The sequence below is a fragment of the Chanodichthys erythropterus genome, chromosome 21 (assembly GCF_024489055.1).
Source record: "Chanodichthys erythropterus isolate Z2021 chromosome 21, ASM2448905v1, whole genome shotgun sequence".
NCBI lineage: Eukaryota > Metazoa > Chordata > Actinopteri > Cypriniformes > Xenocyprididae > Chanodichthys > Chanodichthys erythropterus.
Window position 1 is genome coordinate 38180974 of NC_090241.1, and position 13202 is coordinate 38194175.

General features: G+C 36.3%; 1 protein-coding gene across 1 annotated transcript in view; it reads left to right on the forward strand.

The window, feature by feature from the left end:
* Positions 1–3203: 3203 nt before the first annotated feature.
* The window catches only part of polg2 (polymerase (DNA directed), gamma 2, accessory subunit), a 61781-nt gene continuing 51782 nt past the window's right edge, over positions 3204–13202 (forward strand). Inside the window, exons 1-3 of the mRNA XM_067373667.1 lie at positions 3204–3870; positions 3999–4116; positions 4286–4391. Of these exons, the coding sequence (XP_067229768.1) occupies positions 3435–3870; positions 3999–4116; positions 4286–4391 (660 nt within the window). The 5' untranslated portion in view covers positions 3204–3434. The remainder of the gene's footprint in view (positions 3871–3998; positions 4117–4285; positions 4392–13202) is intronic.

Consider the following 13202-nt stretch of genomic DNA (forward strand, 5'->3'; position numbering starts at 1 on the left):
GTTCATCCGATGTTGACGAATTCGATATCCTCGGATTCGGCATGGCACAGGGAATCCATAGACACCAAGATCTGGATTTTCTAATAAAGTGTTCAAAAGTTATTGGCCAAAATAGCCATTTTTCAGATCTCATGACCTGTAGGTGGCGCTGTTCCCAAATTTGGCATGGAACCTCAGATCATGGTCTTGATCAAGTGTACCAATTTTAGTTTTGATTGCTCAAAGTTTGGCCGAGATACAGCCTCTATAGCAATTTTGGGTCAACCTTGTTAACTTCGTGACATCATAACTTTTGAACAAAGATGAATAAAAAAAATCTGTTCAGTCATTTCTGTGCGGCTCAGACCAAAGATCACTTGATCAAAGTTTGGACAAAATTGGACAAATTTTGAAGGAGGAGTAGCGAAAAAACGGAATACTGTACTTTTCAAAATGGCCACTACTGTACTGGGTGGAGACTTAATGTAAGATATTGAATGTGATCAGTATGAAGAGAGGAATCAGTTGTATTGACATTCATTTTTCTGGAACAAAGGGTTCAAAAGTTATAACCTTTACAAAAGTGAATATTTGAACTGGTGGTGGCGCTATAGACTTAGTCCTAGATACTCCAAAGTTGGTCAAATTACTTTTAATTACTATCACTACAAGCATGCCAAATTTGATAATTTTCCTTCTTATGGTTCATTGATTACCATACAGGGGGAAGAAGAATAACTACGAATTTGGACATAAAGGAATTGCATGTGATAGCTTCAGATTATACCAGTTTTAGGCAGAATGCCTAGAACAGACACAAGTTCTGCATATTTTACTGCCACAGTACCTCATGCGGTCTGGGCATGTGTCATACTGAGTTTCGAACCCACGATGCAGAGCATTCGGGATCCGTGGCGTAACACATTGAGCTAATCAGCCATGCAAGTTCATCAGTATGCTAAGCAGAGGTTTCAGTGTGAGAAAGAGTTCACAAAAAAAAAAAGCTTCATAGCATGTTAACCATATTAGTATGCAAAGTTATTTAATGCCAACTAAGTTTTGGTTAACCTGTTGACTGAAGACCACATTAGAAAGAATAGCAATAGTTTAGCATGCTAAGCAATTACTGTGCTAAGCTAACTAGTATAAGACAACAAACACAAGCAAGGTCACATTCAGAGATGAATATCTTGGGAATGGTAGCGAATATCAAAAATCCGTTCAGTCATTTCTGTGCGGCTCGGTCCAAAGATCATCTGAGCTGATTTTGGACAAAATTGACCAAAATTTGTAGGAGGAGTAGCGAAAAAACTGTTTTTGATTTAATTCAATATGGCAGACAGGTACATTTAAGGAAAATGACAAATGACACATTGTCGGAATCGGCATAAGCCAGGGAATAAAATGACATAAAGCAGACAAATTTTGGATAATGTTTTCAAAAGTTATAAGCAATTTTGCAAAAAACATTATATCTGTGGAACACTAGGTGGCGCTGTGCTGAAACTTCTCATGTACCTTCAGGACACTCTGATGGTCATATGTACCAAATTTTGTGATGATATGTCAAATTGTTTAAAAGTTATTGCAATTTATGACAAAATTCAAAATGGCGGACATGCTTTTCATCCGATGTTGGCAAATTCAATATCCCCGGATTCGGCATGGCCCAAGGAATCCATAGACACTAAGATCTTGATTTTCTAATAAAGTGTTCAAAAGTAATTGGCCAAAATAGCCATTTTTCATATCTCATGACCTGTAGGTGGCGCTGTTCCCAAATTTGGCATGGAACCTCAGATCATGGTCTTGATCAAGGGTACCAATTTTTGTTTCGATTGCTCAAAGTTTGGCCGAGATACAGCCTCTATAGCAATTTCGGGTCAACCTCGTTAACTTCGTGACATCATAACTTTTGAACAAAGATGAATAAAAAAAATCTGTTCAGTCATTTCTGTGCGGCTCAGACCAAAGATCACCTGATCAAAGTCTGGACAAAATTGGACAAATTTTGAAGGAGGAGAAGCGAAAAAAACAAATACTGTACTTTTCAAAATGGCCGCTACTGTAATGGGTGGAGACTTAATGTAAGAAGTTGAATAGCATCAGCATGAAGAGACGAATCAGATGAACTAAATTTAATTTTTCTATGACAAAGAGTTCAAATGTTAAAACCGTTAGAATGTTGAAATTTTGAACTGGTAGTGGCGCTATAGAGTTGGTTCTAGAGACTCCAAATTTGGTCCAATCACTATTCATGAGCATCTCTACAACTGTGCCAAATTTCATCATTTTCTCATGTTCTGTTGATAGGGCTGCCATAGACTCCCATTCGGGAGGAAGAATAATAATAATAAAAGGGAAAACGTACAATTACAATAGGGGCTACAGCCCCTTCGGGGCTTGGCCCCTAATAAACATTATGTGGTTGAAAACACTGAATAGTTGTGAAATATGAAAAGCACTGAGCGCATCCATCTCTGGCTCAGCGCCAGCAGCGTGGAAGCAGGTTTGAATTTAGCAGTGACGCACTGGTGTGATCGTATGCGTTTAAAGGATTAAAATCGATCGCGTTTCGGGGGAGAAGCGGGATGAATTGAAACTGAGGTGGCAATGCCCCCTTTTGCCCCCTTGTGGCGCCGGGCCTGACAAAACAGTTGATTATTTACGAACAAAGCTCACAGAAATGTGAAAATGGTCTCATTTAAAAGAAAATATAAAGCTAAAATGTGAAAGATTTTTTAGCTTTTTTGATAGTTGATACTAAGTAGCCCTTATCAAAACTGCAGGGGTCCTGACCCCCTGTCCCCTGTGTCGGTCACATGATTTTGCCAAATAAGACATGTTCCTGGATCAACATATTTTGTTGATCCTGGAACAACATTCCTGTCCAAAAATTTAGTCTTAACCCTATTACTACCCCTAAACCTAATCCTATATTAAAAATACCTAACTAATCATAATGATAGTAAACATTATATATATATATATATATATATATATATATATATATATATATATATATATATATATATATATATATATATATATATATATATATATATATATATATATAATGTTTACTATCATTATGATTGGTTAGGTATTTTTCCCCTAAGCACTGACGCTCGCTACAGACTCCAGTTCAATAGATGGCGGCAACGCACCAAAATAAGGTTTGCCAACCGCCAACAATAAAAGAAGAAGGGTTTTCACGGCGCTTACTGAATGCAGTATGAGTTATTGCAGACTTGGATGCGCGAAAACAATACGGAACACGACTTACAAGATATATTATAATAGTTCTTTCAAACCTGTCATAGCTGTGATCTTATTAGCTTTTTTTATTATTATTTTGGACCGCTACAGACAGCAAACTTTCACGCTTAATCTGGAGAATATATTTTGTTTTATTTCATTATTCCCAACTACTAACGCTTTAACCCTTTTGGAAAATGTTCCTTCACTACATCAGATGGCGTCTGCAGTTTTTAAAAGAAAAGTTCCCTCTGTATCATCGGAATATATCGAAGTGCATTACTCGTGATGACAGTTCTGTTGAAACCAGCCTCTTGATGAAACTTTGCGCTGAGCGTTATTACATTTCTTCTGAAGCTTTTCACAGCAGATCATGTACATATGGTCCCTTAGGAACAGAACTGAAGAAAAACATCATTGAGCAGTGGACTTCAGCAATACGTTCAAGAGCATATGTGTTTGGGATAAATACTTCAGTGCTAAGTAGAACATGTAAGGAACCTGTCAGAATTGTTGACTTAAGGGCTCTTAAAGAAGTCCTTAACCAAGACAGTTCAACTAAAGAAGAAGAATCTCAAAAGATTCATAAACTTTTGAAAGACACTGCGTCTTTTCGGACGAGTCTATTTCAGGGTGAGTGCAGACCAGTCTTCACTATTCATACAGTACGCATACCCCTAAATTCGAGACCCTGTGCGGTCGCCCACTTAGCATAGTCCATGCGATGGCTTTAGTCATCTGGATTTTTTTGTCCCTTCAAGGTGCTTTGCAGCAGTATATTCAGGCTTTGGAGCTTGTGAATAGGACATTGCCCTTTGGACTGGCAGAGACAGGTCTTTGTCATCATTTCGATAATCAGCTCAGACATTCATCCAGTTGGTGAGTGAGGCCTGATTATCTTATTTTTATCAGCTGTGTTATTTTAATGAATGACTGTTTTACTGGACCACTCTAATAACAAGATGAAATAATGTAAATTAGTAATTATTTGAATTGCTTTGCCTTTACATATGATTGAAAATGTAACCTTTTCGTTAACTTCTGTTAGTTCATTTGAAGTAACGGAATCATCTTTAGTCTGGTTCTGTTCTCCTCGGACTTCTTCACAGTGGATGGACTATTGGGCTCATCAAAGACTGCAGTGGTGGAGGAAGGTAAAAGCATGGCAGCACACATATGGGTGGATTGGGTACTGACACTAATGCTGCATTTACACTGCACGATTGTCAAAGCTTTCAGATCAGTATTCCTTTCACACTACGCAACTATCTGGGATAGCTTTTAGTTGCTGCTGTGTGCACTTTGCACGATGGATCGGCGACAGGGGGTTACACATTTCATGACTTTACAATAGGAAGAATCGCTGAGAACTGTCTGGTCCACAAACTACGTTTCACAACCAAACGCATAAGAAAAGTGATAAGGAAATAATGCAGGATTACACAAGAGACTGGAATTATTAAAGATGTTCGCCCACAGGAAAGCATTAAAGGTGCCGTTCTTCGTGATCCCATGTTTCAAACTTTAGTAAGTGTGTAATGTTTAATTTTATTTATTTATTTAATAGGGACAGTGTGTGTTAATGAGCAGACATTGATAATACTTGGATGTAAACACACCGGATTGTAGCCAAAGGCTAATTTCCATCCGTTGTCCCCAGGACTGTAATCACAAGAGCCAATACATAGACAAACAAATTTCATATACAAAACAAACAAACAAAAAAAAATTACACAATCATATTATTGCACATGCTCATGTTGCACAATCCACAATTATTGTACACACTTCACATTGCACATTACTCACTTTACACAACGTTGTTGTTAGAGTATAAAAAAAATCTGTAAAATTTTAAAGCTCAAAGTTCAATGCCAAGCGAGATATTTTATTTAACAGAAGTCGCCTACATTGAACGGCCAGTTTGGACTACATCCCTCTACTTCCTTCTTTAATGACGTCACTAAAACCGTTTTTTGACTAACCTCTGCCCACAGGAATACACAAGAGTTGCGTTTGTAGAGTGTGTTTGTTGCCATCTCGTCGAAACGCTGTTATTTTCATCCCGCAGTCCAATCACCGGGTCTGATTCCGGCTCAAATTGATAGGGTAAAATTAAAGACATGTTTACAATAACACTGAGCGCATGCATCTCCACCTTATGGTAAGAGGCGTGACCTTTCTGGGCAAGATGCGCTAAACTGCTGTCGAATCACAACACAGGAACCGCTGGCACAATCAGAACTAGTTACGTATTTCTGAAGGAGGGACTTCATAGAACAAGGAAGTCATCAGCCCGTTTTTATGACAGTGGAAACAGCGGTATACAGATAAGTAAATTATGTGATAAATACTGTGTTTTTTTAAACGCAAAACATGAACACATGTTATTGCACACTATAAACACAATCAAAGCTTCAAAAAACCTGTAGAAAGCCTGAAATATGTCATGGGCGTCGGTGATGCATAGTCGATTCTCTCAGATCGCGTCTTTGATAATTCACATTGCGTGATTGTTAATGAACGAGTCCCGATTTGCCTCCAATTTCTGGGATTTGTAGGCAATTTCACAAAATCTGTCGGCGAGTAAAAATCTGGCCTAAAATCGTGCAGTGTGATCTCCGCATTAGAGCAGTGGTTCTCAACAGGTTTGGCCATGGGACCCACCATTTCCCCATTCAATTTTTTTTTTTTCATCAAAATTGGTTGACACACAAGTACTGTCCCTCTTTACTTAAAGGGTTCACCCAAAAAATTCTGTCATTAATTACTCACCCTTATGTTGTTCCACACCAGTAAACTTCATTCATCTTTGGAACACAAATTAAGATATTTTGAATGAAATCCGAGAGGTATATTACTTGTCCATAGACAGCAATATAATATAACACTTTCAAGGTCCAGAAAGGTACTAAAGACATTGTTAAAACAGTGGATGTGACTACAGTGGTTCAACTTTAATTTTATGAAGGATGAGAATACTTTTTGTGTGCAAAAACAAAACAAAAATAACCACTTTATTCAACAATCTCTTTTCTTCCCTGTCATTATCCATATACACAGGTGACACGGTAAGCACAGTGAAGGCTTCTGTGTTTACGTCCGAATACTGGCTCAGTATTGGCCAAAGCTGCACACATGAACAGTAGGAGCCGGACAATGAGTCGGCATTCTGACATAGAACCTGGAGGTGCTGGACGTAAACAACATACGAGAATAACACAGAAGAGAAGATATTATATGTTGAATAAAGTCATTATTTTTGTTTTGTTTTGCCCACAAAAAATATTTTCCTCGCTTCATAAAATTAAGGTTGGACCACTGCACTGCACTGTTGACAGTTTTAACTATATCTTTAGTACCTTTCTGGACGCTGAAAGTTTTGAATATATTGCTGTCTATGGACGAAACCCAAAAAAGAAATCCTTTTTCATTAATTACTCACCCTCATGTTGTTCCAAACCTGTAAGACCTTCGTTAATTTTCAGAACACAAATTAAGATATTTTTGATGAAATCCGAGAGTTTTTTTTATCCCAACAATACTGGTATTGTTTAAATAGTTAATGTGACTACAGTTTTTCAACCTTAATGTTATGTAACGAGAATACTTTGTGTGAGCAAAAACTAAAATAATGACTTTATTCAACAATTTCGTCTCTCCCCTGTCAGTCTCATATGCTGTTTACATAGTGCAGGCTTCTGTGTTCTACGTCAGTATTGTTCGATGCCATAGAGGGGCACTCGAGTTAGTGACTTGAACTCAAGTCGCATTTTAATAGGATCGACCTGAAATGACTTCAGACTTGACTCCATGAGAGAGATAGAAAGAGATGTTAATCCAATTATTACTTAAAATCTAAGCATATTTTAACGTATCGCAGTCAGCATGCATAGTTTTCTGTTGACTTAAACATTCCAAGGTTTGATATTTTCTGATGACTGTCATCAATAACAACGCTGCTGTATAACAAACCGCTGTATAACAAACCGTGACTGGTGACATCTTGTCCACTTATTGAAAATGACTAGTCTTGTTGCCAATACGATTGTTTTGTACATTGTAATGGATTATAAAGTAACAAGCTGAATGTACATGTTTACTTCTTAGGACCTTTATTTCAAACAAAACAGATGATAGAAAGATCACTTTTTTCTGTATAATACAACTTGAATAAAAATAATAAAATAGATAGAATAAGATTTTTGAATGTTTTTTTTTTTTTTTTTTTGCATGAAATGACTTGAGACTTGACTCTGACTCGTGACAAAAGACTCCAGACTTGACTCAGACTAGTGATAAAGACTTCAGACTTGACTAGGACTTCAGATGAAAGACTTGTGAACATCTCTGGCTGAAACTGTTCACGTGAGCAGCACAATGTTTGCGTGTGACGCTGACGCAGAAGCTGGCCAATATTGAGCCGTTGTTTTGTCGTAGTACAAGGAAGCCTGCACAGTCTATGTAACATAAACAGCATAGGAGACTGACAGGGGAGAGATGAAATTGTGCGCAAAAAAAAAAAAAAAAAATAATGACTTTATTCAACAAAGTATTCTCGTCGCTTCATAGCATTAAGGTTTTTATTCTTTCTTTATATAGCGCTTTTTACAATACAGATTGTTTCAAAGCTTCACAGTGATAATAGGAAAATTAATGGACAGATTATTTTGGCTTTACAGCAGCTCTAGGAAAAAGTTATTATCGATCTAAAGTAAGTTTTTGATTGAATCACTTCCATCGTAAAAATCGTTATTTATTAACTCAGGTGTTGCTTAAATGACACCTTTTTTTTTTATTTATTTTTTTTTTACTGAAAACGGAAGACTTTTAATGCGTTCTTTGCCATTCAGTTTCATGTTTAGTCTATAGGTATGCACATTTAAACGTGTATGTGCACAGATGCTAAGTCTTTTTTACAGAGTGACATTGCCAAATTACTTGTCTGGCCTGCATAATACAGAATTATCAGTCGTTTCCGCGGATCCATGTGAACTGGAATAATTTTTATAACGTTTTATCTATACATATGGAAAGGAAAGGAAAAGGAGCCCTTCGCAGGGGATAGTTTAGTTGACACTTCAGGGCTGCATTGTCGCCATGTCTAGGTGCAGGTCCTTCATTTCATCTGTATACGGCCTGGATCTGGCAGACTATGGTAAACCTCGGAATAAACAAAGAGACTAATATTAGACGCCATTCTTCTTATGATGTAGCGAGTACATCAGGTGTTATGGGAAGTGTTCCTGTGTCCAGCTGACCTAATTTATGCAGCCTAACAATTTACATGATTTGAATTATAGAAGTAGATAATGTGTTGTGTATGCCAGGTTAAAGAGATGTGTTTTTAGTAGGACTGGGTGTTGACACAATTTTCACGATTCGATTCGATTCGATTACTATTCACATGCTTTCGATTTGATTACGATTTTGATTCGATTAGATTATTTTGCAAATTTTCTAAAGGAAAGAAATCTCTCAACTAATGCTGTAAACTACACAGCAAGGCAGTTGGTTACTATAATAATATTGAAGGTTAAATTAACTTATTTCTATACAAACACTTAAATTACACTCAATGTTTTTATTATAAATAAAGTTTAGAATTACATAATCATATTTCTACTCCAATTCGTTTTTTGAAATATAAAAATTTAAATCGCGGCTGTCATAACTGATGCATTCAAACATGTATTAAATATTAAAGAACATTAAAAATGATAATGAATATGTAACTGTGCAAAGCTATATTTTCAGAATGTTGCTTTCTAGAGTACACTTTTCTAGCTGACTAATGAGTTTATGGTCACTGAATAGGCTATGTTTTTCTGCGATAAATGTAATGTTACATGACATTGTTTACAAGCTGTTTTATTGAGGTTTTTCCAAGGTTTATACACTGATTGAGCTGTTACACGAGACATGATACGGATTTCAGTAAGTTGTACTGTATATTTTAACACACCTTCAGATGTTTAGTTGTTTATTTCACGCTGTAACTGGTATTAAAGCGGAGGAGAGGATCAGTTCACATGCGCTCCATGCTGACACTTCTCTTTAACTGAGGCTCTAAAGTGATCTATCACGGCACGTTAAAAAGCGCCAAAACGGTATTTATTTTTTGAATCTCATCAGATGGACATCATTTGAAATCTTCAAATGATGAGACTTTGCTTCATATCAAAAGTAACATAGCACAAAGATTATTGCGATTTATTGGATGGGAGGCCTTACATATTCTGCTCATTCATCAACTGAAAACAGATTAGACTAATCGATTCTTGGGATTTAAGAATCGATATCGGTTCGTAAAAATGATAATCAATTAAAATCGAGAAATCTATTTATTTTTTTTTTACCCAGCCCTAGTTTTTAGTCTAGATTTAAACGGACGGTGTGTCTGCTTCCTGAACAATGCCTAGACTGTTCCAAAGTTTAGGTGCTAAAAAGAAGGATCTACTGCCTGCAGTTGATTTTGATATTCTAGGTATTATCAACTGGCCAGAATTTTGAGATTGCAATAAACATGAAGGACTATAATGTGTTAAAAGCTTGCTCAAGTACTGGGGAGCTAAACCATTTAGTGCTTTGTAAGTAATTAGCAAGATTTTAAAACGTATACAATGTTTAATAGGGAGCCAGTGCAGTGTTGACCGATGCTAGAAACATGGCTTTCAAATGAAAGATTGGTATCAAAGAGCACACCCAGGTTCCTAACTGACGACGAAGACTTGGCAAAACATCCATCAAGTGTTAGTTTTCTAGGTTATTACGTGGGGAGGGTTTTGGACTACAAGTCTACAAGGTTACAATGTTGAACCAAGGTTGAGCCATTGTAGTCACGTTAACTATTTTAACAATGTCTTTACTACTTTTTTGGACCTTGTATGTTGCTTATGTTGCTTTCTATGGGGGATAAAAATGTGGAACGACATGGGGGTGAGTATTTAATGACAGAAATTTCATTTTTGGGTGAACTAACCCTTTAATTCACATTAAATGTAAGAATATCACTAACACTGGTGAATAACAGTATAAGGTAAGGCTATTAAATATCAGTCCCAAACTAGTACTAGTAATAAAGATAAGTTGGTATGAAACACCACAGTCATCAAAAATATAGAAAATAACAAAAATAAGTCAAGTCACCTTTATTTGTATAGTGCTTTATACAATACAAATTGTTTCAAAGCAGCTTCACAGTGATAACAGGAAAATGATTCAGTGATGCAAACAGAGTTCATTTTGGCTTTACAGCAGCTCTAAAACAAAACTCTGTCATTGTTCAGTTGAAGTCAGTTCAGTGTCGATTCAGTTCCATTGTAAAGACCAGTTATTACATACCAGTGTAATTTGTTGATACGTTTTGGTCATTTCACAAAGGTGCATGCTAGTAATTTAATTTTCTCTTTATATACAGCGCACGCAACTGAAGAGTGCATGTCGCGAGCGCAGTACAACGTCTGACAGGACACGAACGTTTTTGTTTAATGACTTAAAATAATGATACTGACAAATATTGTCAACTTGTCATCTGACCGCAGATACAGAATCTAAACAGTGCACTTTTCTCAGGCACTCTTTTCTTAAACTGCGTTTGACATGAGTCAACAGCTTTCACGCGCATCTTTCAAAATAATAGTTTTGCATCAGAAAAAAAAAAAATTAAATTCAGGGCTTTTCCTGGGTCAAAAATGGTCTTTGGTGGTGGCAGACAATCATAGTCATCCACACAGTACAAAGTAGGGTTGCACGGTGTACCGGTACTACGGTAGTATCGCGATACTAAAGCTTCAAAATACTGGCGATGCCATTGTATTTTTTAAACGGTAGTATCGTCAGTACCGTAAGGAATGTTGTATGTGCGGCAGGTACACTTCAATTGAACATGCGTGCCTGCAAAAACATTACAAGAGACTGCCGTTGACTGTCTGCTGTGCCAGTAAATGCTCTATAGAATTAGCGCCTTATTGTTTCCTGATGCTTCAGTTAATTTTGCAATGAGATAAAGTTGCACTTGCACGTTGTTGTTCGCAGTGCATTTTATCTGGAGGAAGGGTCTGAAATTCACTTAATTAACATCATAAAATCTTTATATAAGACTGAATTCTCGCAGTTTTTCCATTGCTCATTTGGCCACTTCTGGAAAAGATTAAATAGTTTGTTTCTAGAAACATCTTTGCAAACACGATTCAGACAAATGCAATTCCATTCATCAATAAGTTATAGCGGGTTTGCTCTCGGTTCTTATCAATCATATCAATCGTGATTTTATAATTATAAATGTATTATATGTTTTAATATACATACTGCTCCCCAGTCAGGGTTAGATATTTCAAGATAGGCTGGCAAAAATGCTCCTGATAGTTCGTGACACAAGCAAGAGCGCTGTTTTTGTTTCGTTTCTAAATGAATCTGTTTTTGAACAAATTGGGCGAGTCACTGACTCACTAATCGATTCATTAAGACAGTCATTTGCTTCGTTCCTGAATGAATCAGCCGTTTTGAATGAATCGGTTTAATGATTCATTGAGGTAATCATTAACACTTGCTGCCACCTACTGGCGACTTTAGTCTTCCATCTAAAAGTAGGTCTATTCTATAATTTTTTACCATCTAAAAGTAGGTCTATTCTATCATTTTTTTTTCCGCCAACATTTGTATTTCTATATTCAGATTTGTATATTTGAAACATTAATATCATAACATTATTTATGCAATTGTAATTGAAGTGTAAATGCATAAATGCTACATCGTGATGTCAGTTCATACAGCTTCTGTGCAGTGCTAAGATGAATTTTGTTTACAATGATTCATTTGATTGGTAATAAAAGCCTGTTATTCATTCTCATTAATGAAGTAATCTGGTCTGTTTTCATGTTTTTATGAAAGTTTGGTTCATTTTGTATACTGCATGGTATCGCGATACTACTTGGTATCGTGATACTTCAGCTGGTATAGTATCGTAAGACATTTTTATGGTATCGTGACAACCCTAGTACAAAGTACCTGGAAATAAAATGAACAACAAAGTATTACTATAGAGAACGTGTCAGGTCTCTTATTTTGTATTCACTCTTGCAAAAACTCCCTTTATGCTGTGCAATAAATCTCTTATTGATAGCGTGTTTATAATTATTTGGTAATAATGAAAGGATTCATGACTGTACAGAACTCATGCTAAAACTCAGCGGTGTTGAGTGGATTCTGACAAACTTAAACATCTGATCGGCCATTGCTCAACAGAAATGTCTGTTATTAGCTACAAAACACAGTGCTGCAAAATCATGTTGTAAATAAAAACCTTTGCTCTTCACAGAGCGCTTACACAAACACTTACAGAAGCACTTAAAAGCATTTTAAATCAGCCGGCTACCAGTGGGTACCGGTACTGTAGGGCTTGATGCTTACTTTTTTTCTCAAGGAGCATGTGTGCTTGTGAGTTGAAAAATTTAGGAGCGCATTAAAAAACTTTAGGGGCACAATTCAGATTTATCAAATACTGTTTTTTACCTTAATAAAGGGATACAAGGAGACATATACAAGCAAAACTATATATATTAGACATGCCACAATAATTGCTGAAGCTTTTATCACAGTATATGGTATTATCACAGTATTGAATTGTTACAAAAAAGTGTTGTCCTCTTACCATGTTTAATAACTTTTTCTTATAACAAAAATCTCTGAACATTTAAATACAATAAAACGATGCCCAAAATGTATGAAGTAAACAAATGTTTCAGATGGATTAAAGTGCAAAAAATTATAAAGAACATTAAGACTTAACAGTTAGGTCTTATTAGTTAATGTTAGTTAATGTATTATAAATTGGAATTGTGCCCCTACACTTTTTTTTTTTTAATGCGCTCCTAAATTTTTCAACTCACAAGCACACATGCTCCTTGAGAAAAAAGTAAGCATCAATCCCTACAGTATTGGTACCCACTGATAGCCGGCTGATC